General features: G+C 36.2%; 2 protein-coding genes across 7 annotated transcripts in view; both read left to right on the forward strand.

Annotated features, from left to right (window-relative positions):
- Nucleotides 1–72: 72 nt before the first annotated feature.
- The window catches only part of LOC129437115 (uncharacterized), a 135,223-nt gene continuing 110,182 nt past the window's right edge, over nt 73–25,113 (forward strand). For 3 of the 6 annotated variants that reach the window (XM_073865899.1, XM_073865888.1, XM_073865890.1), the window contains exon 1: nt 118–208. In XM_073865899.1, the coding sequence (XP_073722000.1) occupies nt 197–208 (12 nt within the window). In that variant the 5' untranslated portion in view covers nt 118–196. Of the gene's footprint in view, nt 209–25,113 lie in introns of all 6 variants that reach the window. The other 3 variants (XM_073865894.1, XM_073865895.1, XM_073865893.1) reach the window with 2 other exon arrangements.
- Nucleotides 85–6,557, forward strand: LOC129437058 (uncharacterized). The gene is made up of 3 exons (XM_055195219.2): nt 85–208; nt 299–849; nt 5,327–6,557. The coding sequence occupies exons 2-3, from the start codon at nt 372–374 to the stop codon at nt 6,490–6,492; spliced, it is 1,644 nt and encodes a 547-aa protein (XP_055051194.2). The 5' UTR covers nt 85–208; nt 299–371; the 3' UTR covers nt 6,493–6,557.

The raw sequence follows: 25,113 nt of genomic DNA on the forward strand, positions 1-25,113 counted from the left end.
TGTTTCATTGACTGTAAACAGAGTCTTGTCTCTGTGTATTTAAGTGTTGAGACGTTGATGATGAGATGTGCTGTAAATGAGTAGGAACTGATCTGTCCGTGCTGGATATATTGATGATTTAATCACAGAAATCTCTCAGCTGGAGAAAGAGGTGGCGTTACTGGAGACAAAGCTGAGGTCAAGAGGAGATTTAACAATGAATCGAGAGGTTTGTACAGCTTAAACATCATTTATCTAAATCAGACAACATCAAATAATTTCTAATCTTTCTGTCTGTCTGTGTGTGTTGTGTTGTCAGGATGTGGATTGTTGTGAATCTTCAGTGTATGTGACTGATGATGGGAGTCTGGATTCAGTGTGGATGAGTAGAGATGCTGGACTCTAAACTCTTTGAAGAGAAATCCAGACACACACAGAACTCCGATCTCAGTCTGACTTTACTCTGTTATACTGAGTCAAAGCTCACAGACCCTCAGGACACTACAGTGTGTGACAGTAAACAGAGCTTACAGGAGGATCAAACCTCCACAGAGTCTCTGGATTCTGTCTGTAACGCTGGAGAACAGCAGCAGATCCTGCAGACCAAACTGAAGATGTGTTCAGTTAAACTCATCGACTGCACGAACCTCATGATGAAGATTAAAACTGAACCCACAGAAATCAAAACTGAACCCACAGAAATCAAAACTGAACCCACAGAAATCAAAACTGAACCCACAGAAATCAAAACTGAACCTAAAGAAATCAAAACTGAACCTAAAGAAATCAATATTGAACCCACAGAAATCAAAACTGAACCCACAGAAGAGGAAGATCGCCCTGATGAAGATGATGACTTTATTTCATCAGGTATGTCTCCTTAATTATTGTTGTGTTTTTAACATTTTTAACTGGGAGCACCTATTTTGGGTTTTCAGTCACAAACTCACTAAGTTTAAGATATCTTTAATATTTATTGAGCAACAGGTATGTAGGCTTAAAGGGTTAGTTCACCATAAAATAATAATTTGATCATAAATCACTTACCTCTGTGTCGTTCGAAACCCCCAAGTGCTCCGATTGTCTTAAGAACACATTTGTAGATATTTTTGATGAAGTTCTGGAGGCTTCTTTCTAGTGATGCACCGATGTATCGGCCACCGATATTTATCGGCCGATTTTTGATGAATTTGAAACCATCGGCATATCGGCAAATAGCACGAGAAAGGCCGATACCGATTGTTTATTAATTAACCGCATAAAGTCAATGAATTGCATGTCTGTTGTTCAATTAAAATGATTTAATGTTTGGGTGTGCACTAGGGCTGTTCCAAATACAATTTTTTGAGCTTCAAAGCTCTAGTAGAAATCAAATCAAATATTCAAAGCTTCGGAAGGAGGGGCTGAACATATTTTTCTCTTTAATAAAGGCAGGAATCTGTGTGCGTATGTAGCGGCGTGCCTGTCACGCGTGCTGCGAGAACAGCATTAGTGAAACAAAACACGAGCAATACTTTTAATAAGGTCCCAGCTAACAATTTTTGGTTCCCAAAACGTTCCCCTAACGTTAGTTTTTGGTTCTCAAAACGTTCCCCCAACGTTAGTTTTTGGTTCCCATAACGTTATTTTCCAAGGTTTGTTTTTGGTTAGCCAGGAAAGTTTTCTTTACAGAAATAGAACTTTAGTTTAACAGACCTTACAGCAGCCGCCTCTCCATTGTAACAACAATCAGCATCTCTCTCTCAGTTTTTACAATAATCAAAAGCTTCTAACTTCATATTCTCTTCATGGAAATAATTAAAATATATTTTAGTTTTTACATATTTAAGCTACTAATGAAGAAACAAAAAAGAAATCGCTAGAATGATATACTCTGAAGTTAAAACGCAATGACAAATAAACCAGTCACTTTAGGTTAAAAGATCTTACCACAGTTAGTCGGCTATCCGTTTTTACAACAATAAAAAGTTTCTAAAATTATATTCTCCTCAAATTCTCCTCAAATCGATTGGAAATCACTCGTTTATATATTTCTTCTCACATATTTAAGTTACTAAATCAAGAAAGAGACAAAAGAGCCGCTAAAATAATGTTAGTCTCTGAGGTAAAAACGAAAGGACCGTTATTTTTTAAATTAACGACTTTTCCTGAGCACAAGATAAAGCGGGTACTCGTGAATAAGGCGGTAAGCTCGTGCAGACAAGCACGCGCATATTAGACGTGCACACTAAAGGAATAATGGGTTTAATTATGCATTCACTTCATTTCCTAAAAAAAACATAACCAAAAAATAACGTTCTGTATTTTTAGGTTATTTAAAAATAACCACCCTGCAACGTTATGGGAACGTTATTTTATGGTTCCAAAAAAAGAACCAAAAAAGAACCAAAAAATAACGTTCTGTATAAGTTCTTTTTAGGTTATTTTAAAAATAACCACCCTGCAACGTTATAGGAACGTTATTTTATGGTTCCAAAAAATAACCAAAAAATAACGGTCTGTATAAGTTATTTTTAGGTTATTTTAAAAATAACCACCCTGCAACGTTATGGGAACGTTATTTTACGGTTCCAAAAAAATAACCAAAAAATAACGTTCTGTATAAGTTATTTTTAGGTTATTTTAAAAGTAACCACCCTGCAACGTTATGGGAACGTTATTTTATGGTTCCAAAAAAATAACCAAAAAATAACCAAAAAATAACGTTCTGTACAAGTTATTTTTAGGTTATTTTAAAAATAACCACCCTGCAACGTTATAGGAACGTTATTTTATGGTTCCAAAAAAATAACCAAAAAATAACGTTCTGTATAAGTTATTTTTAGGTTATTTAAAAATAACCACCCTACAACGTTATGGGAACGTTATTTTATGGTTAAAATAAGTGCTCCGTCATGCAAGTCAACCGATCCGCCACTTTAAACATGTATATCTAATACAAAAGTAATCTCCCATAACTCCGTGTGACATATTGATGTCTTGTGAAGCAAGTCAATCAGTTTTTGCAAGAAACTGAACGTTATTTACAACACTATTAGCGTGAAAGCCAAAGCAGGAAGCCCGCTTTCCGTCGAGGCGATCTCTTTCTGATCTCTTCTACTGGTGGCGTTTGGTGGCTATGGATGTTGGTCTCTCTCCGCCTGGAGCGTGAAGCGCACTTCCTGCTTGGCAAAAGCTCTGCATTAACGCTGTAAAATATATATATATTCGAATCTCAAAACTGAAAATCGAATGTCAACCAACGGAACGAATATTCAAACATTCTGGTCCAGCCCTAGTGTGCACTATACTTAAGCACCGACAGAAAACCTTTGTTGAGCTGGCTCAAATGTCTTGGACAATAAAAGAAACAGACTGCACTTTAGTGGGGCAAGAAGTCCAACTTTTTTGAAGTAGCAATATTTATACTCTGTTTAAAGCAATAGCACTGGCATTGTTTATGTTTATTAAAGAAATCCATTATTATGTATAAAAAACATTAGTTAATGTTGTTAATAAAAGAAATGCTGAATAGCAAAAACCACCTTTGAAGGTTGTCATGTTGTCTTATATTTGTTTTAGCTTAATTTGTGCCTCTTATTATGTTGGTCAGTTGGATGTTAATTAGATACAATCCATGTTCAGTAAAAATAATTTGATGCAGAAATAAACTAGCTAATAGACCAACTGTATAGTATTGTATACAAGTGTTTAATATCGGTATCGGTCAGAAGTTGTCTGCTTAAATCGGTATCGGCCCAAAAAAATCCTATCGGTGCATCCCTACTTCTTGCTGTCCAAATGACTTCAGTTAGTTTCAAAATTCCCCAGAAAATAATGAAGGATGTGCTCTTAAACAGGAAATAATATATGGAATTATTTGTGCATCTTTGAATAACTGTAAGAATATTTCCTTTAAATATAATTTTTGTCATATAAAGTTTTAAAGCTCACGTAACAAACACTGTTTCTGCCTTTCTGATGTTAATCTGGAGTACCTATAGAGTAGTATTACATTCTTTTTATCTCTGAAGAGTCTTTCAGGACACTCCACTACAAACAATTACACAAAGGAAATAGACAGCATTTGCACAAACACTGAGTGCGTTTATATGCACAGAATAAGCGGATAACTATCAAAAATCTGCTTATTATAGAAAACTGTTTTCATGCGTTTACATGCAAATCAATAATCTGGCTATGCAGACAACTGTGCTTACATGGGACTTGAAGAATTCAAGAAGTTTTTCTCGCTGGCAGTGACGTCACCACCTATAGTACATAATAGTTGATCAAAAAGCCGACGGCATATATCTGTCTAAAGCTATATTGTTGTATCTCTTCTCGGGTCTGCAGAACCTGTAAATGTAACATGAGCTTCTATTTTAACAGTTTCTCTGCCAACTGCTTTAGTCGAGCGGAGACTTTTATACGTTACTTTGCGCTTCCGCGTGTGACGTTTATCTTTCATATGTGGAGATTAGGGATGTGCAAAAATATCGATACAGCTAACTATCGTGATAGTTAGCTGTATCAATAATGTATCGATATTTCGATGTCTACTGTCGATATTTTAAAAAACATCAAATCCCTCTGTGTGCGTCAAACGACCTCCTCCGCCACTGCTGTAGTTGTCACTGTCCCAGTAGTCTGGACATGACTGTATCGTATCGTGACCCACGTATTGTGATACGTATTGTATCGGGAGGCCCTTGCCAATACCGTAGCGTAGATCACGTTATCAGTTTATTAAGCTGTGCATGTAAACGCACTCACTGTCGTTTTCTCTTCTTTAATTTTTAATTCTTCCAAGAACAAAAAGCTGTGGAGCATTTTCGTCACCCTAATGTTTGATTCCTGTTTTTTTTTGCTTGTTCTAAACTTTGTTTGCAATGGTGGATTGGCTACTTTTCTTCACTTATCCTAATTTTTTTTATTTACTGTAAATGTTGCACATCAGTAATCCCCTGAATAATTTAAACAATAATTTGTATTACGTGTCGGAACACGGTCAATAATTTGAAAGCTCCGCGGACACGTGCACCAAACGTGGGAAGCACGCCCCCTTGTCACGTGACGTGTAGGCACGGATACAATGATGTTTCCGAAAAAGTGGATCATGGAGACATTTTAATCATTCACGATATCGTCATATCACTCACCCATATCCATTTATTCGCAACACATGCTCCGGACCCTCGCTTTAAATATCCCATCACTAACAATGACCCAGCTGTAATAACAAGACTGACATCTGTCTTTTGTCTATATGTGTGAATCTAGAAAAAGATACAGAATGTCAATTCTTCATCCTTCTTTGTGTAAATAAGAGTGAAAAGACAATTTATTTGTTTCATGTTTCTTTCAGGTGTGAAGAGTGATTCATGTTTGGATATTGAAATAACGTCCTCAACATCAAAAGAGCGACTGACAGCACAAACTCTTTCCTGCATCACCTGTGGAAAGACATTCAGCTCACAGAGACATTTAGAGAGACATGAGAGAAAACACACAGAACAGAAACTCTTCACCAGATCTGAGATCAGCTTTACTACCTTACAAGAGAGGAAACTTCATTCAGAAGATCACAGAGAGAAGAAGAAGCAGTTTCACTGTGAGCAGTGTGGGAAGACTTTTGGCTCTTCCTCTGATCTAAATGTTCACATGAGGAGACACAGTGATGAAAAGCCTTTCAACTGCACTGAATGTGGAAAATACTTCACAACCAAACACAATCTTAAAGTTCATCAGAGAGTTCATACTGGAGAAAAACCTTATGAGTGTCCTCACTGTGAGAAGAGATTTAGCTGTAAACATAGTCTGAAGAGACATGTGCTTTTACACACCAATGAGAGACCGTATCAGTGCAGTGAATGTGACAAAACCTTTAGGGATTCACGTTCTTTAAAATCACACCAGAATACACACATTGAAGAGAAACTCTATCAGTGTTTACACTGTGATGAATGTTACGGTTATAAATGTCATCTGATAATCCATCAGAGAGTTCATACTGGAGAGAAACCTCATCACTGTAGTGTCTGTGGGAAGAGTTTTTGTGTAAAGCATACATTACTAAATCACAAGATAATTCATACAGGTGAAAAACCTTTTAAATGCTCTCAGTGTGACAAGACGTTTACTTGTTCAAGTAACTTAAAAAAACATGAAAGAGTTCATTCTGGAGAGAAACCTTATCACTGTAGTGTGTGTGGAAAGAGTTTTAGTCAAGGGTCTACATTACTATATCACAAGAGAATTCATACAGGTGAAAAACCTTTCAAATGCTCTCAGTGTGACAAGACATTTATTTGTTCAAGTAACTTAAGATACCATCAGAGAGTTCATTCTGGAGAGAAACCTTATCACTGTAGTCTCTGTGGAAAGAGTTTTGGACAATGGGCTACATTACTAAATCACAAGAGAATTCATACAGGTGAAAAACCTTACAAATGCTCTCAGTGTGATAAGACTTTTTCTCAGTCCGGTCATTTAAAATCTCATCAGAGCGTTCATACTGGAGAAAAACCTTAACACTGTAATGTTTGTGGGAAGATTTTTAGTCAACAGTGAAACTAACTTAAAGGTCACGTTTTCCTAATCCTCCCTAGTTAGTGTGTAATGTTGCTATAATAGCATAAATAATACTTGTAAAATAAAATGATAAAGCTCACTGCCAGGCAATATATTTTCTTTAACAGAATTCACCTTTCAAAGCTTACAGCGAACGGCCGGTGTTGTGTCGAACTCAGTTCCCCCTATGTTTCCCTTTAGTGTAGTGCTTTTATAGCGTTTTCATCACGTTACATTTAGAAAGATTAAAGATTTGAATTGGTTATACTAAAAAGGCATAATATCATGTATTTTATAATACAATTTATTAAATATTCCATACATTTGACAGTTTTCTATTAGGGTATTTCTTTTAAAATATAGCCTGTCTTTTTCTTTTTTTCCCCTTTACTGGTTGTTTTAAAAATGTAATGTTTGCATACATAATTAAATAAATATTATACATATAATATGATTCATACTGTAAAAATAATTGACTTACCATTAAGAACAATACAGATACGTTACAGAAATGCACACATATACATCTCAGTAGCCATTAAAACTTTAAATATATAAATAATAAAACCTATAACGTGATAAAAACGCCATAAAAACACTACACTGAAGGGAAAAATAGGGGGAACATAGGGGGAACAGACTTCGACACAACACCGGTTTGGACTACAGACCTCTACTTCCTGTTTTAATGACTTCAATACGGACTACCGGCACATCCGGGAACTTGACTGTAAACTTGCTTCCCTGTTGACTCGAAGAGGTCTGTCCGGGTAAGACACCTCTGGCCAATAGGGAGCGTTGTTACACAAATTTGATGCTGGGAGAATGAAAGAGACATGTTTTTATATTGACCAAATTAAATATGTTAATGTATCGTTCGCGCTCTATGGCAGGCAGGGTGGACAGATAATTACTCAACATGTTTAATCTGAGTGATTTCATAAGTTATTTACGCCTGCCGGCTGTGTACGAAGGTTGCTTTGTTCCGCTATTTTGAATGGAAGCCAATGGAAGGTCTAGTCTGATTCCCCCCAAAAGTGGGCGTGAACCTGTTCAGAGACATTCTATGACGTTGCGCCGGTTGTGCGTATAGAACAGTTTTTGACTAAACCCCGCCCACAGGAATATGTCAGTCGCCAGCTAAGCTAACGGCAAGCTAATCAGCCCGTTTTGAGGACAGTGAAAACAGCGCTGTAGAGATAAGTAAATTATGTGACCTCTAAGCACAAGAGATTCCATACAGGTGAAAAACCCGACAAGACGTTTGCTCTGTCAAGTCACTTCCCTCCTGAAAAAAAAACAATAAAACCTTTACAGAAATTCCTAATGGTTTCCATTAAAATACCAAAAGGAACCATTAGCTTTTGCCATCAAAACCACTACAAAATATCTTCCTTTTGGCTAATTAAACGTCTGACCGAACATCTTAAACTATCAGCGTCTGCGGCTCACATGATGACCTGGGCCCGGTTGCATAAAGCACCTTAAGTGTAATTTTCCCTTAAGTTGTTTCCTTTTAACTTAAGGGTGTTGCAGAAAACCCCTTAAGTTTTTTCTGTTGTGTCTCCATGGCAACGATAGTATTTTATAACAACAAACCGGGGTCACTGTCTTGAAACACTTAAAGATTACCCTTACCTAAGAGAACCGTTTAAGGGATTATATGCAAAATTCTTTAATTATTATCTTACAGAAGTTAAGGGGAATTTACCCCTTAAGTGTCACACTTAAGGAAAAAACTTAAGGTGCTTTATGCAACCGGGCCCTGACATGATGTCAGTGCCTTAAAATTAGCGTTTTAGGTGCCAAGCTGTTAAAAAGTGTGTGTGTGTATGTGTCCGGGAGCAAACAAACTGTTCATAATAGTGTTAATAAAATATGAAAAACAACATGAATTAACACATTTGTATTTGTATTTATTCCGATCTACATTAGCTGTGAAAACACAGCTATTCTTCCTGGAGTCGATACTTCACTACAAAACATTTACATGAATAATATGACAAAAAATAACCATAATACAAACAAAAATTCATAACATCAATAAAAACAGCACATAAATACATACTGTAATAACTTAAGAGGAATACCACCAATGAATCATGCTAAGTTCTTTAATGTCTCCAAGCCACAACACACACTGCAGACAGAGGCATAACAGGTGGAATACATTTTATACAAATGAGTACTTCTTTGCTGCTTTTAACATCTACATTGAACAGCACTAGACTGCCCCCTATAGGAATATTTACTTGCAGCAGCTCATACAATCTCACATTATAACATACCCTTCCCCTTAAGTTTACAATAATTCCTCCCCATAATAACCAATTTAAATTATTCCCAACTACACAACCCAGTAAGCATATTACCACAATAGTTAATTACCTATTTACAAGAAATACAACAGTAAGACAACCAGAATTTACATTAGCTATCAATTACTGTTATGTATAACCATAATATTAACCATTACAGTTACCCAAATAAAGATAGGTTCCATAGTTTAAAAAAAATCAGTTACTTCAGTTCAGTTCAGTAAATATTCCTATAGGGGGCAGTCTAGTGCTGTTCAATGTAGATGTTAAAAGCAGCAAAGAAGTACTCATTTGTATACAATGTATTCCACCTGTTATGCCTCTGTCTGCAGTGTGTGTTGTGGCTTGGAGACATTAAAGAACTTAGCATGATTCATTGGTGGTATTCCTCTTAAGTTATTACATTTTCTGGCGACGAGGATGCGATACTGTTCAAGCTTTGAAACACGGTTTACTGTTAACTTGTAGTCACCACAAAGTCTCACTGTGTTATCTGGTTTTAAAACAGGTACCACTGGCGCAGCCCATTCAGAGTGTTTCACTGGCTCTATGATGTTTTAACGTAAGAGCCGCTCTAATTCAGCTTCAACTTTTGCCTTCATTGCATATGGAACGGGTCTGGCTTTAAAAAATCTTGGTACAGCTTCATTGTCAACATAAATCTTTGCTGGTGGACCTTTTAATTCACCTAGTTCCTCTTTGAACACTTCTGCATATTGATCCAGTACTTTACACAAGGCTGAGTTGTCTCCTGCTTGGATTGTATGTATAGTCTCCCATCTCATGCCCAATTCTTTAATCCATCCTCTTCCCAAAAGATTTGGTCCTGTTCCTGGTACTACCACTACTGGTAATTTCTTCACATGTGTTTGGTGTTTAACTTCCACTTTTGCACATCCTAGTACTGTTAAAGCTTGGCCAGTTTACGTTTTCAATTTCACCATGCTGGGTTCCAATTGCGGAATTTGATCTTTAACCCACAACTTGAAAAAATTTGACTGATTCATTACAGTTACTCCACAGCCTGTATCTACTTCAAACTCTGTCTCTGAACCATTAATGTTTAACACAGTCATAACAGGAGGTACTTTTTTGATCTCTATCTCCTCCAAATTGTGAATTGTAAAAACCTCTTCTTCATCAGATGCACTGTTTTCATCTCTAGTGACATAATGTGTTCTCTGGTCTCCCCTGGACATTACCATCTTCTGTTTCCTTACCACCTGTGATTTACTTTCTTCTTGTGAACTTTTAGATCGACATACTCTTCTTATGTGTCCTTGTTTACCACACTTGTGACATTTTTCAGAAGCAAACTTGCATTCATTTGCTAGGTGTTGTAAATTTCCACATCTATAACATGATCTCACAAGACCTTCTCCTTGTTTTAATGAAACTTTATTCATTCTCATAGCTACAGACATTTCTAAGCGTTGGGCTTGCAAATCCTTAACATCTTTATTTGCTGTCTCCATAGCTTGAGCTATCTTTAATGCTTTTTCAAAAGTTAAATCCGCTTCTGACAATAGTCTGCGTTGGATACGATCCTCATTTATGCCACATACCAGTCTATCACGAAGCATTTCAGTTAATTTGTCTCCATAATTACAGTCATGTGCTAATTTCCTCAGCACTGCCACATAATCCAACACAGTTTCTCCTTCTTCTCTGAATCTTGAATTAAATTTAAATCGTTGCACAATTTCACTAGGCTTCGGATTGAAATGTTCTTTTAACAATTCCACTAGTTCTTGAAATGTTTTTTCTCCTGGTTTCACTGGGCTTAGTAAATTCCTTAGTAAACTGTATGTTTGACTTCCAACAGAACTTAATAATATAGCTTTTTGCTTTGCTGCCTGTGTAATCTCATTTGCCTCAAAGAAATGTTGCAAAATTTCACAGTATTCTTCCCAAGATTGAGATTGACAATCAAAAGGAGCGACTGTTCCTACCAGGTTGGCCATCTTCTTCTTTAAGCTCCAACTTGTATGAAATCACAGTCTTTTATCCAAAAATATCATTTTCATTTTCATCCTCGTCGCCAGAAAATGTAATAACTTAAGAGGAATACCACCAATGAATCATGCTAAGTTCTTTAATGTCTCCAAGCCACAACACACACTGCAGACAGAGGCATAACAGGTGGAATACATTATATACAAATGAGTACTTCTTTGCTGCTTTTAACATCTACATTGAACAGCACTAGACTGCCCCCTATAGGAATATTTACTTGCAGCAGCTCATACAATCTCACATTATAACACATACACATACTCACACCCACACACATACATCCACACACAGGACCTAGTTTATGTTAAAGTAATAATAGAGAGATACGCTTACTCATTGCGATTAGTAGAAATTTTAGTGATAAATAATAGAATCCCATTTTCTTATTTTGAAACCATTTGAAGCACTTCTATATAGGAAGCAGCATCACAGGACCAAATCTCAGAACAATAGTCTAATTGTGAGAGTACACGTGTTTTTCTTCTTAGGTGTTATTGGAATAAAAGAAGATGCCTTTTCAGGAAGACTTTAAATTGATGTTTACTATTTGCATTAATAATTTCACTTGGCAAATTGTTCCAAGAATACATGGATCTGTATTTTACAGTATTTTTTCCGTGATTTGTTTTTACTTTGGGTAGTTTGAATCTGCCCTCTATAGCATGTCTGGTTCCCTAATTATGCTCGTTATAACTAAAACATAACTCCCGATAAAGCACCTTTGGTAATTCAGATACTACAATATTTCTTGTCAGATTAAGCAATGAGGCTTCAAATCTCTCTGTTACCTTTAACCAGGACAACATAGCCCTACCCAAACCTTTCCCTAACCCCAATGCCAGGCGACAACTGTTTAATTTCGCGTACCTAATAGTATTGAAGTCCCCAGTTCGTCAAAAAACGACGCGAAAGGTATAGCCTACCCTCCGCGTCAACATATTGACGCATGGTCAAGTGTCGTCAAATATTGACGCCATGGGTGTGAGACCGTGTTAACATAGCGTGCATCCAATTTACATTTGTTCTACAGACATCGAAGAGCACATCGCGCTGCCATGTTTTGAACCCTTTGAAGCACTTTGATATGAGAAGAAGCAGCGCAGGACCAAATCTCAGAACAATAGTCCAATTGTGGCCTACAAGTGTTTTTATAACATCTGCCACCATATTAAAAGGCAATAAATGGGAGCACCGTTTAACCATCACAAGACTTCTGCTCATCTTGCGTACAACAGTGCTGATGTGTTTGGACCACAACAGCTTGTTATCAAGTTCTACTCCAAGAAGTTTAACCTCTTGTACCTGCTCGACATTTGTATCCTTCACAGTTATACACAGTTTAGGCTCATTCAACAGCATACATCTGGTTCCAAACACAATACTTTTTGTCTTTTCAATATTTAGTGCTAACTTATTATTTATGATCCACTCATATACCAATTTTAATTCTTCCACTAAAACATTTTGAAGTTCACCAATTGTACCTTGTGAATAATAAATTGTTGAATCATCAGCATACATAGATATTTTTGCTTTTTGTAACACTAAAGGCATATCATTTGTCTACATAGAAAACAGTAGCGGACCTAGACAGCTTCCTTGTGGTATACCACAACACACATCTTTGTTATCTGAAAAACTTCCATTAAAGAAAACAGTCTGTTTCCTATTCTCTAGGTAACTTTGAAGCCAATGTAATGCTGCTTGACTAAAACCATAACATTTCATTTTTCTTAATAAGAGATTATGGTCAATAAGATCAAAGGCTGAGCTGAAATCTAATAACACTGCTCCTGCCAACATCTTATTATCTAATGCCGTGAGCCAATCATCTGTCATTTGAGCCATCACTGTAACAGTTGAATGACCAACTCTATAAGCGTGCTGAAAGTCAGTACTTAAGTTATTATCTGAAAAATAGTTCTGAATTTGTTCAAAAACTATTTTCTCCATCACTGTACTCAAGGTTGGTAACAGACTAATTGGTCTACAGTTAAGACCACAAAAAGGTACAGCTGTACTTTTTGGTAATGGTACAATCTTTGCTGTTTTCCAAGATTGCGGATAAATACTCTTCTGTAAACTCAAGTTCAAAATACTGCAATTACATTTGCCACTTGTTTCAGCAACTTTGAGTCAATATTATCTACACCCGATGGTTTTTCTTTACATTCTAATAGTAATTTCTTTACTTGACTCTCATTTACTTCAGTATAGGCCTTTTCTCTGGGCTGGTAAATGAAAGTTTACTTAATTATTTAGTATTTTGTCAGTCTTTCATTCTTTCTAGGAAAGTTAAAGGACTTGTTATTGCATTGAGAGCATCTTGAACAGATGTGTGATATGGTAGCACAATAGAAATGAACTGCAAGAGCTTGTAGAGAGGAGTAAAGACTGCTGAGAGGAACACCAATATATTTTGAATATACGTTGCATACTTGACAAGCTTGTCACATTTTTACTGCACAGAAACCATATATTGTATAACAGCTTTCATTCTACTTCATTATTGTGACGATCACAGTTGAATGTAATGTGGTAATAAAAAAGGAAGAAAGTTATTGTACAGGTATATGAAAATAAAGGTTGTAAACTTCAACTGCACGTTTCATTTGCATACTCAAGAGGGAATAGTTTAAAATAATTTTTTAATTCCTTAAAAAAACATATAATCTTAAAACGTAATTAATGTGATTGAAAAAAGTTTTGCTACTGTATTTGTATATAGCCATGTATAAGGGAGAATACGTTAACCTGACTATACATTTAGGTCCTATAAATAAAGCTTATGACTAAAAATAGGTGGGTATCTGATTTAAAAAAAAACTAACTTTAACCTACTAGCACTAAAATCACGATCCACCCTCCATTCAGATTGCCATCCATAGTCACGCTTCCTCCAAAACACATGAACAGACCAGACGTTCACATTTCATGTCTCATTCACCAGTGAGAAGCCTTTCCAAAGTGAATAACAACATAAACAACTGTTTGAAATCAGAATTAGATACAGCACGTTGTGTAGACGTAGTAGTTTTGCTTGTAATTTTGAAAACATAAATATTTTTACGCTAATTCTTAAAGGTACACAAACTACAAAAGCAACATTTACATGCAACCAAATAATCTGTTTGTAATCTCGATGGCTCAATCATACTAAAAAGCATTCATGTAAACACCTTAATCAATACGATTCAGGCCGATTGGATGCAAACTTTGATCATATTAAAAGATGTGGTGTAGTCCGATCTTTGATCCGATCATCAGGAGAAAAAATATGCATGTAAATGCGTGAATCGTAGTGTTTTCTCAATCAGATGTAAAAAGACCTTGTTCGCAGAACAGTTGTGCTTAAGTTCATGTCTTATATTTACCTCTTATTTATGTATCACGTTAATCTTGTCACAGAAACATGCAATAGCAAGGCAATGGCAACACACATTATTAAGGTAATGGGGTCACGGGCTGTAACATTACAATCTACACAGCCTTCATATGTGTACTTAGGCTATAAAGCAATAAATAGCGTTGTGCATTAAAATAATTGTTTTCATTACCTATATCTGAAAACATCTTAAAGGTGCAGTGTGTAATTTTTAAAGGATCTCTTAAAAGAAATGCAAAATAATATTCAATACAATATTATCAGGGGTTTATAAAGACCTTTCATAATGAACCCTTATGTGTTTATTACCTTAGAATGAGACGTTTTTATCTACATACACGGAGGGTCCCCTTACATGGAAGTCGCCATTTTGGGCCGCCATGTTTCTACAGAAGCCCTTAACGGACAAATTTTTTTTACTAAGTTGTCTCCGACGATGACATGTTTGTCCCGTGGCGGCTATCATAGCTTCTCTATGTGTTTCAAAAGCGAGGGGTGAGCAGTGGACTGAGCCGTTGGTTGCAATTCACAACCTCACCAATAGATGCCGCTAAAATTTACACACTGCACCTTTAAGAACAACTTTATCCAACTCCACTTTGACTTTTATTTAGACACAAAGCGTGAACTCGATGAGAGATGTTGTCTGCGGCATGACGTTGCAAATTCCTCTGCTTTTTTTGAGTTTAGATTTGGGCTACTGTTTAAACTGTTGGGACAAAAACATTGGGATGATTTTGATATGCGAACTGGTAACCCTGGTTGTGCTCTTGTGCAGATGTTCGGATCGGATTAAATAGACTGTACATGTAAACAAACATTTTAATCAGATTGCAATGCTAGGGTGCATGTAAACTGTATTGGCGTAACCTTTAATCAGATTAAATTTAATCGGATTGAAAAAAATTTGTGCATGTAAACATAGCCAATGTTTAATCAAAATAGAATATCTGAATCCATCTGAATAAAATCATACTTTAAAATCATACTATACTATTCTATATATATAAAAAGCAGTAAAGTTACCTAGCCTGGCTAACACCAGACCAGTCTCATAGAGAATGAGACGTGGTCTGGGAACCACATGCTCATTTTCTCGTATTTGAGGCTTTTTAAAAATAAACTTCAAAACTACTTAGAACACTATCTAAGGCCGCATCGAAAAGTAACTTGACATGTCTGCTGCCGTGTTGGATAAACAAAACTGCTTCGGTGTGTCGCATAGACGTCGCATAGACGTCGATTGGTTCCCTATTTCAGGGGGGGAAATGGTTTCCATGCTAGACTTGCCATGTGAATAAATTTGCACGCAAGGCAGCATGGGGAAACCCGACTACAGTTACCAATGTTAATTTGGGTTTTTGCTCTTTCCTGATCCAGACAGTTTTTGCCGTTGTTGTTTCAATAGATATGTTTCGTTTTGTGGCTCATGTGCAGGTTGTCAATTCAGCAGGAAAGTTGGTTGCTCTGTTTACAGAGTGGACGTGAACACGCTGATGATGTATGATGTGTCCTCCTGGTCTCTGGTCATTAATTGGGTTATTTGCCCTCTAAGGTGGTTATTACCGGAATATTAAACAGTGCATTATACAGTCTGCCAAACATGTTTTTTAAATAATAATTTTATTAATTAAAATCAGTATTTTAAAGTGATAATCATGTCAAATGATAATCATCAAGTGTTACTACATCATTCTAAACTAATTTCTTCAATAGGATCAATATTCTATAGTAAAGATCATAGTTACCAACTAGTAATTCCTTTAGAAGGATGTAGTAACACTTGAATTATATTCATAGGTTTTTATATTTAAATTTACTGTCACATCTGTCTCATGTGCACAATCTCTCTCCCTGAATGTGTTCACGGATACAAAGAGGTGACAGTAATTTATGAAAACCTGAATATAGCCCTTACAAAAAAGGTTTTACAGAAAAAAAACATGGTTACTGTAGTAAAACACAATTTAATTTTAAAAATCATAGTTAAACCTTGACTTGTGTAGTAAAATCATGGTTTTGCTGATAGTAATCACTACACAAAAACCATTGGTTACTACACTTTTACTAAAAAAAAAAAACATGTTTAATAAAGGGAGGTACCATGATGTGTGTTATTAATTGCATTCAATAAATTTCGTTGCAGTTCAGTCATCTCCTGTGGGCAGTGTTTGAATCAACAGTGATTTATATTTTAATATTTGGTGCAGATCATTACGGTCCGTGTACGTTTTGATAGTTTGTTTTTTCGTTTAAACCAAAAAACGAAATAACGAGAAACCACATGTTTTTCGTTTGTCGTTTCAAACAAAAAAACAAAAACCGGTAAAAAGAGAGCCGTTCTTCCGCTTTTGGTTTCTGAATCCAAAAACGAAAAACGACTAAACCAAATTCAAATAACAGTCCGATTTTGGTTTTTGGAAATTCCTTTTTTCATTTCTCCGTTTGAAGATCTACATTAAAAGAAAGACAGGTTGGTCACGTGACCCGGAAGTTATATTAAATACGGCCTATCAAAATAATAGCCAAGGTTTTAATTAGAACGGTCATAATGCACACCAGAGTAACGTTAGAAGAAAAAAAATCAATAAATAAATAGGCTTATATAAACCTGGACCGAAAGAAATATGTTAGCAACAGTTTATTTAATATCGTGCCTACATCCACGTACACATCGTCACGTTTAATGAGCGCATTGTTTGGTTCAATACAGTACTAAGAACTTATTGTGTGTGCAGAGTTGTTACTGTTAGCGCTATATTATGTAATTAAATTAATATTTAATGTTGTTTCCACCGTATGGACCAAACTGTTACCCCTTTCTACCAGCAGGTGGCAGTATTTAAACGACTGACTGTATTGTGCCTTTGGCAACTGTTTTAAATCAAGATTACTACAGATGTATTTATTGATGTTCATTTCATTTTTTATTTTATTTGCAACCTAGTTATCATCATCGTCTAGATGCCCTTCTGTTTTAACCTGATTCTAACACAGCTATCATCTCCATGCTGGTATGTTGAAATCAGAAATGTCCTAATGTAGGCCATTTAGTCAAAACAATGATTTACCAGTGTGCTATATACTGTGTGAATCTTTCTTCTCTATACACATTCCAGTGTGTATAACATACAACACTCCCATTGTGTCACGCAAGTGAAGATAAGCCATAAAGGTCTTAAACATTTATTCAACATAATAGCACAGACATGCTTTCAAAGACATTGCATGTGCAATATATGATTGCAGAACATTTACCGTGAAGTCCTAAGGCTTATAATTCTGTTTAGTATAATTGCTTCTATATACAGTTCATGGAGATCTCTGCTAATGAGTTTATGATTTGAATCATGTGTGTTAAATAAGGGAGACATACAAAATGTGCAGAGCAGTGGGATCCAGGAATAACATTGAGAACCACTGGTCTACAGGACCAGAGAAGACAGCAAACCATGCAGAAGAGGTTGGCGATGATACATCCCCGTTTTCAATTTCACATCATTGTCTATACAACACCCCCCCCCCCCCCCATATTCTCACCCCTCCTACTCTACTCAGGGAAATTAAAACTGCTCAGAAGATCATTGGTACCCATCTCCCGAGCATCAGTGATGTTGTGGGGTGCGGTGCCTTACAAAAATCAACCATATGTTTATTTTTTTTGGTGTATTGATTACTATAATCAAAACCATGATTACTACACTAACTATGATTTAACAGTTTTTTTACTACTTTTTTCACTACTGTTTTACCATGGTTAATTTTACGCAGACCCCAAAGGATACTAAAGGACAGTACCCGCCCAGCCACAACCTGTTCACCCAGCTGCCTTCTGGAAACAATAGAAGTTTCTGCTGCCAGACTGTAGAGCAGCTCCCCCCCCCAAGTAATCGGACTGGTAAACTCTAGTTCATCCTTAGCACTCCTCCACTGATTATAATTTATTTCTGTTTATTATAATTGCTTCTATATTAATGTATATTGTCTGCTATAGCAAAAGCAAGTTACAAACTCAATTAATACTTTATATTATATAACCTGTTACATTGTGACAAAATAAATCTACCCACCTACTTTAAAGAAGAATAAAGTGAATGTTTTGGAAATACCAAGTCAAAAGTTCTGACCTTAAAATTATTGAAATGTTGGGGAAGGATGAGGAAGCAAGCAGCTCATGTGAGGAAACCCGCCAATATTGGTGCTGTTCTGTACAGAGCAATGGGCAAATATTCATCCAAGCCAATAAGCAGGATTGCTCAAAAGTTACTGGAAACGTTTTGTTGCAATTATTGCTGCTTTACTCGGCATGGACAGCTTGTTTTTAGTAATGCAATTATGTTTTTGGACTTTCTTTTTAGGACCTTGTAAAATGTTCTAACTTTAGGGCTTAACTGTAAATGTTCTGCAACCATAGATTGCACATGCAATGTCTTTGAAAGCATGTCTGTGCTATATATGTTGAATAAATGTTTAAAACTTGTATGGATTATCTACACTTGCGTGACACAATGGGAGTGTTGTATGTTATACACACTGGAATGTGTATAGATAAGAAAGATTCACACAGTATATAGCACACTGGTAAATCATTGTTTTGACTAAATGGCCTACATTAGGACATTTCTGATGTTAGCTGGAGACCACCAGCTAAACCAGCATGGGAATTATGCTGGTCTATGCAGTTTTTTTTCAGCAGGGAGATGATAGTGTTAGAATCAGGTTAAAACAGAAGGGCATGCAGACGATGATGATAACTAGGTTGCAAATAATATAAAAAAATGAAATGAACATCAATAAATACATCTGTATCAGTAATCTTGATTTAAAACAGTTACCAAAGGCACAATACAGTCAGTCGTTTAAATACTGCCACCTGCTGGTAGAAAGGGGTAACAGTTTGGTCCATACGGTGGAAACAACATTAAATATTAATTTAATTACATAATATAGCGCTAACAGTAACAACTCTGCACACACAATAAGTTCTTAGTACTGTATTGAACCAAACAATGCGCTCATTAAACGTGACGATGTGTACGTGGATGTAGGCACGATATTAAATAAACTGTTGCTAACATATTTCTTTCGGTCCAGGTTTATATAAGCCTATTTATTTATTGATTTTTTTTCTTCTAACGTTACTCTGGTGTGCATTATGACCGTTCTAATTAAAACCTTGGCTATTATTTTGATAGGCCGTATTTAATATAACTTCCGGGTCACGTGACCAACCTGTCTTTCTTTTAATGTAGATCTTCAAACGGAAAAATGAAAAAAGGAATTTCCAAAAACCAAAATCGGACTGTTATTTGAATTTGGTTTAGTCGTTTTTCGTTTTTGGATTCAGAAACCAAAAGCGGAAGAACGGCTCTCTTTTTACCGGTTTTTGTTTTTTTGTTTGAAACGACAAACGAAAAACATGTGGTTTCTCGTTATTTCGTTTTTTGGTTTAAACGAAAAAACAAACTATCAAAACGTACACGGACCCATTACACTGTTTATCTTATATTGTGTACACTCTCACTCACTGTACATCCTACTGACACACCAGAAACAACAGAGCCGAAATCTGCCTCCAGATCTGCAGCCTCCTCATACTTGTAAAGCAGTGAGCGTCTTCTGTCTCCAGTACAGCAGGAGGCGCTGCAGCTCTTTAGTCCGCAAATAAACTCACTAAAGAAAGAAACAAAGAGCGCGCGTGATGTGTTTGTGTATCATCAGTGTTTTTCTCTCTTGCGTGTTTCATTGAGTTTAAACAGAGTCTTGTCTGTGCATTTTAGTGTTGAGACGTTGATGATGAGATGTGCTGTAAATCAGTATGAACTGATCTGTTCATGCTGGATATATTGATGATTTCATCACAGAAATCTCTCAGCTGAAGAAAGAGGTGGCGTTACTGGAGACAAAGCTGAGGTCAAGAGGAGATTTAGCAATTAATCGTGAGGTTTGTACAGCTTAAACATCATTTATCTAAATCACACAACATCAGATAATTTCTAATCTTACTGTCTGTGTGTGTTGTGTTGTCAGGATGTGGATTGTTGTGAATCTTCAGTGTATGTGACTGATGATGGGAGTCTGGATTCAGTGTGGATGAGCAGAGATCAGAGCCGCACACCACAGACACTGCTGGACTCTAAACTCTCTGAAGAGAAATCCAGACACACACAGGACTCCGATCTCAGTCTGACTTTACTCTGTTATACTGAGTCAAAGCTCACAGACACTCATGACACTACAGTGTGTGACAGTAAACAGAGCTTACAGGAGGATCAAACCTCCACAGAGTCTCTGGATTCTGTCTGTAACGCTGGAGAACAGCAGCAGATCCTGCAGACCAAACTGAAGATGTGTTCAGTTAAACTCATCGACTGCACGAACCTCATGATGAAGATTAAAACTGAACCAACAGAAATCAAAACTAAACCCACAGAAATCAAAACTGAACCCACAGAAATCAAAACTGAACCCACAGAAATCAAAATTGAACCCACAGAAGAGGAAGATCGCCCTGATGAAGATGATGACTTTATTACATCAGGTATGTCTCCTTAATTATTGTTGTGTTTTTAACATGTTTAACTGGGAGCACCTATTTTGGGTTTTCAGTCACAAACTCACTGAGTTTAGGATATCTTTAATGCTTATTGAGCAACAGTTATGTAGGTTTAAAGGGTTAGTTCACCCTAAAATAATAATTTGATCATAAATATAATAAACTGATAACGTGATCTACGCTTGGGCTGGGTATTGGCAAGGGCCTTCCGATACAATACGCATCACGATACAATCATGTCCAGACAACTGGACAGTGACAACTGCATAATTGGTGTAAGACTGTGCATGTAAACGCACTCACTGTCGTTTTCTCTTCTTTAATTTTTAATTCTTCCAAGAACAAAAAGCTGTGGAGCATTTTCGTCACCCTAATGTTTGATTCCTGTTTTTTTGTTTGTTCTAAACTTTGTTTGCAATGGTGGATTGGCTACTTTTCTTCACTTATCCTAATTTTTTTATTTACTGTAAATGTTGCACATCAGTGATGTCCTGAATAATTTAAACAATAATTTGTATTGCGTGTCGGAACACGGTCAATAATACTTTGAAAGCTCCGCGGACAGGTGTGCCAAACGCGGGGAAAAGGTACACCTCGCCTTCGTGTAGCGAGCCCCCTTGTCACGTACTTGATGTAGGCACGGATACAATGATGTTTCCGAGAAAGTGGATCACGGAGACATTTTAATCATTCACGATGTCGTCATATCGCTCACCCCCATATCAATTTATTCGCAACACACGCTCCGGACCCTTGCCTTAAATATCCCATCACTAACAATGACAATGACATCCGTCTTCTGTCTTATGTGTGAATCTAGAAAAATATACAGAATCTCAATTCTTCATCCTTCTTTGTGTAAATAAGATTGAAAAGACAATTTATTTGTTTCATGTTTCTTTCAGATGTGAAGAGTGATTCATGTCTGGATATCGAAATAACGTCCTCAACATCAAAAGAGCGACTGACAGCACAAACTCTTTCCTGCATCACCTGTGGAAAGACATTCAGCTCACAGAGACATTTAGAGAGACATGAGAGAAAACACACAGAACAGAAACTCTTCACCAGATCTGAGATCAGCTTTACTACCTTACAAGAGAAGAAACTTCATACAGAAGACCACAGAGAGAAGAAGAAGAAGAAGAAGAAGCAGCAGCAGCAGTTTCATTGTGAGCAGTGTGGGAGGATTTTTGTCTGTTCCTATAAACTAAATATTCACATGAGGATACACAGTGATGAAAAGCCTTTCAACTGCACTGAATGTGGAAAATGCTTCAGAACCAAACAAAATCTTGATATTCATCAGAGAGTTCACACAGGTGAAAAACCTTACGAGTGTCCTCACTGTGAGAAGAGTTTTAGTGTAAAGCATACATTACTAAGGCACCAGAGACTTCACACAGGTGAAAAACCTTTCAAATGTTCTCAGTGTGGCAAGACGTTTGCTTGTTCAAGTAACTTAAAAAACCACGAAAGAGTTCATACTGGAGAGAAACCTTATTACTGTAGTGTGTGTGGAAAGAGTTTTGGACAACGGGCTACATTACTAAATCACAAGAGACTTCATACAGGTGAAAAACCTTACAAATGCTCTCATTGTGACAAGACTTTTTCTAAGTCAGATCACTTAAAATCTCATCAGAGACTTCATACTGGAGAGAAACCATAAAGGAACAGTATGTAAGAAATTTATATAAATGAATCATAAAATGGCCCTGATATGTCACTAGACATTAAGAATTAATTTTCATTTCAAATATTTATATCACTGACATCAGTGGCCTGGCAAGGATATTGTCATGTAAAAAGTGGAGTTGCAGTCCTTAACTGATGTTTATGTTGTCATTTTGCGTATTGGCCACTAGTTGTGTGATTGCAGTACCAGTTTTAGCTACAAGGTCTGTGATTGCAAGATTGAAAGGTCACGTTTTCCTAATCCTATTTTTTAAACCCTAGTTAGTGTGTAATGTTGCTATAACAGCATAAATAATACTTGTAAAATAAAATGATAAAGCTTACTGCCAGGCGATATATTTTCTTTAACAGAATTCGCCTTTCAAAGCTTACAGCGAACGGCCGGTTTGGACTACAGACCTCTACTTCCTGTTTTAATGACTACAATAGAACAGTTTTTGACTAAACCCCGCCCACAGGAATATGTCAGTCGCCAGCTAAGCTAACGGCAAGCTAATCAGCCTGTTTTGAAGACAGTGAAAACAGCGCTATACAGACAGATAAGTAAATTATGTGACCTCTAAGCACAAGAGATTCCATACAGGTGAAAAACCCTTAAGTGTGACAAGACGTTTGCTCTGTCAAGTCACTTCCCTTCTGAAAAAAAAAACAATAAAACCTTTACAGAAATTCCTAATGGTTTCCATTAGCTTTTACCATTAAAACCACTACAAAATATCTTCCTTTGAACTAATTAAACGTCTGACCGAACATCTTAAACTATCAGCGTCTAGCAGCGTCTGCGGCTCACGTGATGACCTGACATGATGTCAGTGCCTTAAAATTAGCGGTTTAGGTGCCAAGCGGTTAAAAACTGTATGTGTCCAGGAGCAAAAAAACTGTTCAGAACTACAATAGTGTTAATAAAATATGAAAAAGAACATGAATTAACACATTTATCATTTTTATTTCACATTTATCTCTTTTAAGAACTCATTAATTTTATATTGTGTGCTATGTGATTTTTCTAATTGGTTTTTAAAGTCATGAGACCACAATGTCATTTATTGTTCATTAACTTTGGTTGGTATAGAAACACACTGAGAAAGAAACTGTTCAGATTAATCAGTAGACATCTCCTGACTTCTACTATAGGCCTTTTCTCTGGGCTGGTAAATGAAAGTTTACTTAATTATTCAGTATTTTGTCAGTCTTTCATTCTTTCTAGGAAAGTTAAAGGACCTGTTATTGCATTGAGAGCATCTTGAACAGATGTGTGATATGGTAGCACAATAGAAATGAACTGCAAGAGCTTGTAGAGAGGAGTAAAGACTGCTGAGAGGAACACCAATATATTTTGAATATACGTTGCATACTTGATAAGCTTGTCACATTTTTACTGCACACTGCACAGAAACCATATATTGTATAACAGCTTTCATTCTACTTCATTATTGTGACGATCACAGTTGAATGTAATGTGGTAATAAAAAAGGAAGAAAGTCATTGTACAGGTTTATGAAAATAAAGGTTTTAAACTTCAACTGCACATTTCATTTGCATATTCAAGAGGGAATAGTTTAAAATAATTTCTTTAATTCCTTAAAAAAAACATATCATCTTAAAACGTAAGTAATGTGATAAAAATTAGAAAATAACAACCTACCAGGAATGATAGAAAAGAGACAGTTTTGCTACTGTATTTGTATATAGCCATGTATAAGGGAGAATAAGTTAACCTGACTATACATTTAGGTCCTATAAATAAAGCTTATGACTAAAAATAGGTGGGTATCTGATTTAAAAAAAAAACTAACTTTAACCTACTAGCACTAAAATCACGATCCACCCTCCATTCAGATTGCCATCCATAGTCACGCTTCCTCCAAAACACATGAACAGACCAGACTTTCACATTTCATGTCTCATTCACTAGTGAGAAGCCTTTCCAAAGTGAATAACAACATAAACAACTGTTTGAAATCAGAATTAGATATAGCACGTTTTCGGTTGTGTTGATGTAGTAGTTTGCTTGTAATTTTGAAAACATAAATATTTTTAAGCTAATTCTTAAAGGTACACGAACTACAAAAGCAACATTTACATGCAACCAAATAATCCGTTTGTAATCTCATTGATGGCTCAATCATACTAAAAAGCATTCATGTAAACACCTTAATCAATACCATTCAGGCCGATCGGATGCAAATTTTGATCGTATTAAAAGATGTGGTGTAGTCCGATCTTTGATCCGATCATCAGGAGAAAAATATGCATGTAAATGCGTAAATCGTAGTGTTTTCTCAATCAGATGTAAAAAGACCTTGTGCACAGAACAGTTGTGCTTAAGTTCACGTCTTACATTTACCTCTTATTTATGTATCACGTTAATCTTGTCACAGAAACATGCAATAGCAAGGCAATGGCAACACACATTATTAACTTCTGCATGCATGAGCATTTGCCGGTATTTATTTGTTTGGTCTAACGTTACAATAAACAGAAACCAAATACAATAATAAATTATCTCTTTTAAACAATATTACAAATAACTTCAGGCATTTTACTGTACAAAGATAACTGTCTGCCACTCTGTTAAGTTCTTAAATATCAGGTAAATAGAAGATAAT

The sequence above is a fragment of the Misgurnus anguillicaudatus genome, unplaced genomic scaffold, assembly GCF_027580225.2.
Source record: "Misgurnus anguillicaudatus unplaced genomic scaffold, ASM2758022v2 HiC_scaffold_33, whole genome shotgun sequence".
Lineage (NCBI taxonomy): Eukaryota > Metazoa > Chordata > Actinopteri > Cypriniformes > Cobitidae > Misgurnus > Misgurnus anguillicaudatus.

Bases quoted from the DNA above. Each gene is read 5' to 3' on its own strand.
- LOC129437058 (XM_055195219.2), top strand. From the start codon at position 372: ATGCTGGACTCTAAACTCTTTGAAGAGAAATCCAGACACACACAGAAC. The intron at 850-5,326 runs GTATGTCTCCTT...TGTTTCTTTCAG, and splicing joins TGATGACTTTATTTCATCAG to GTGTGAAGAGTGATTCATGT.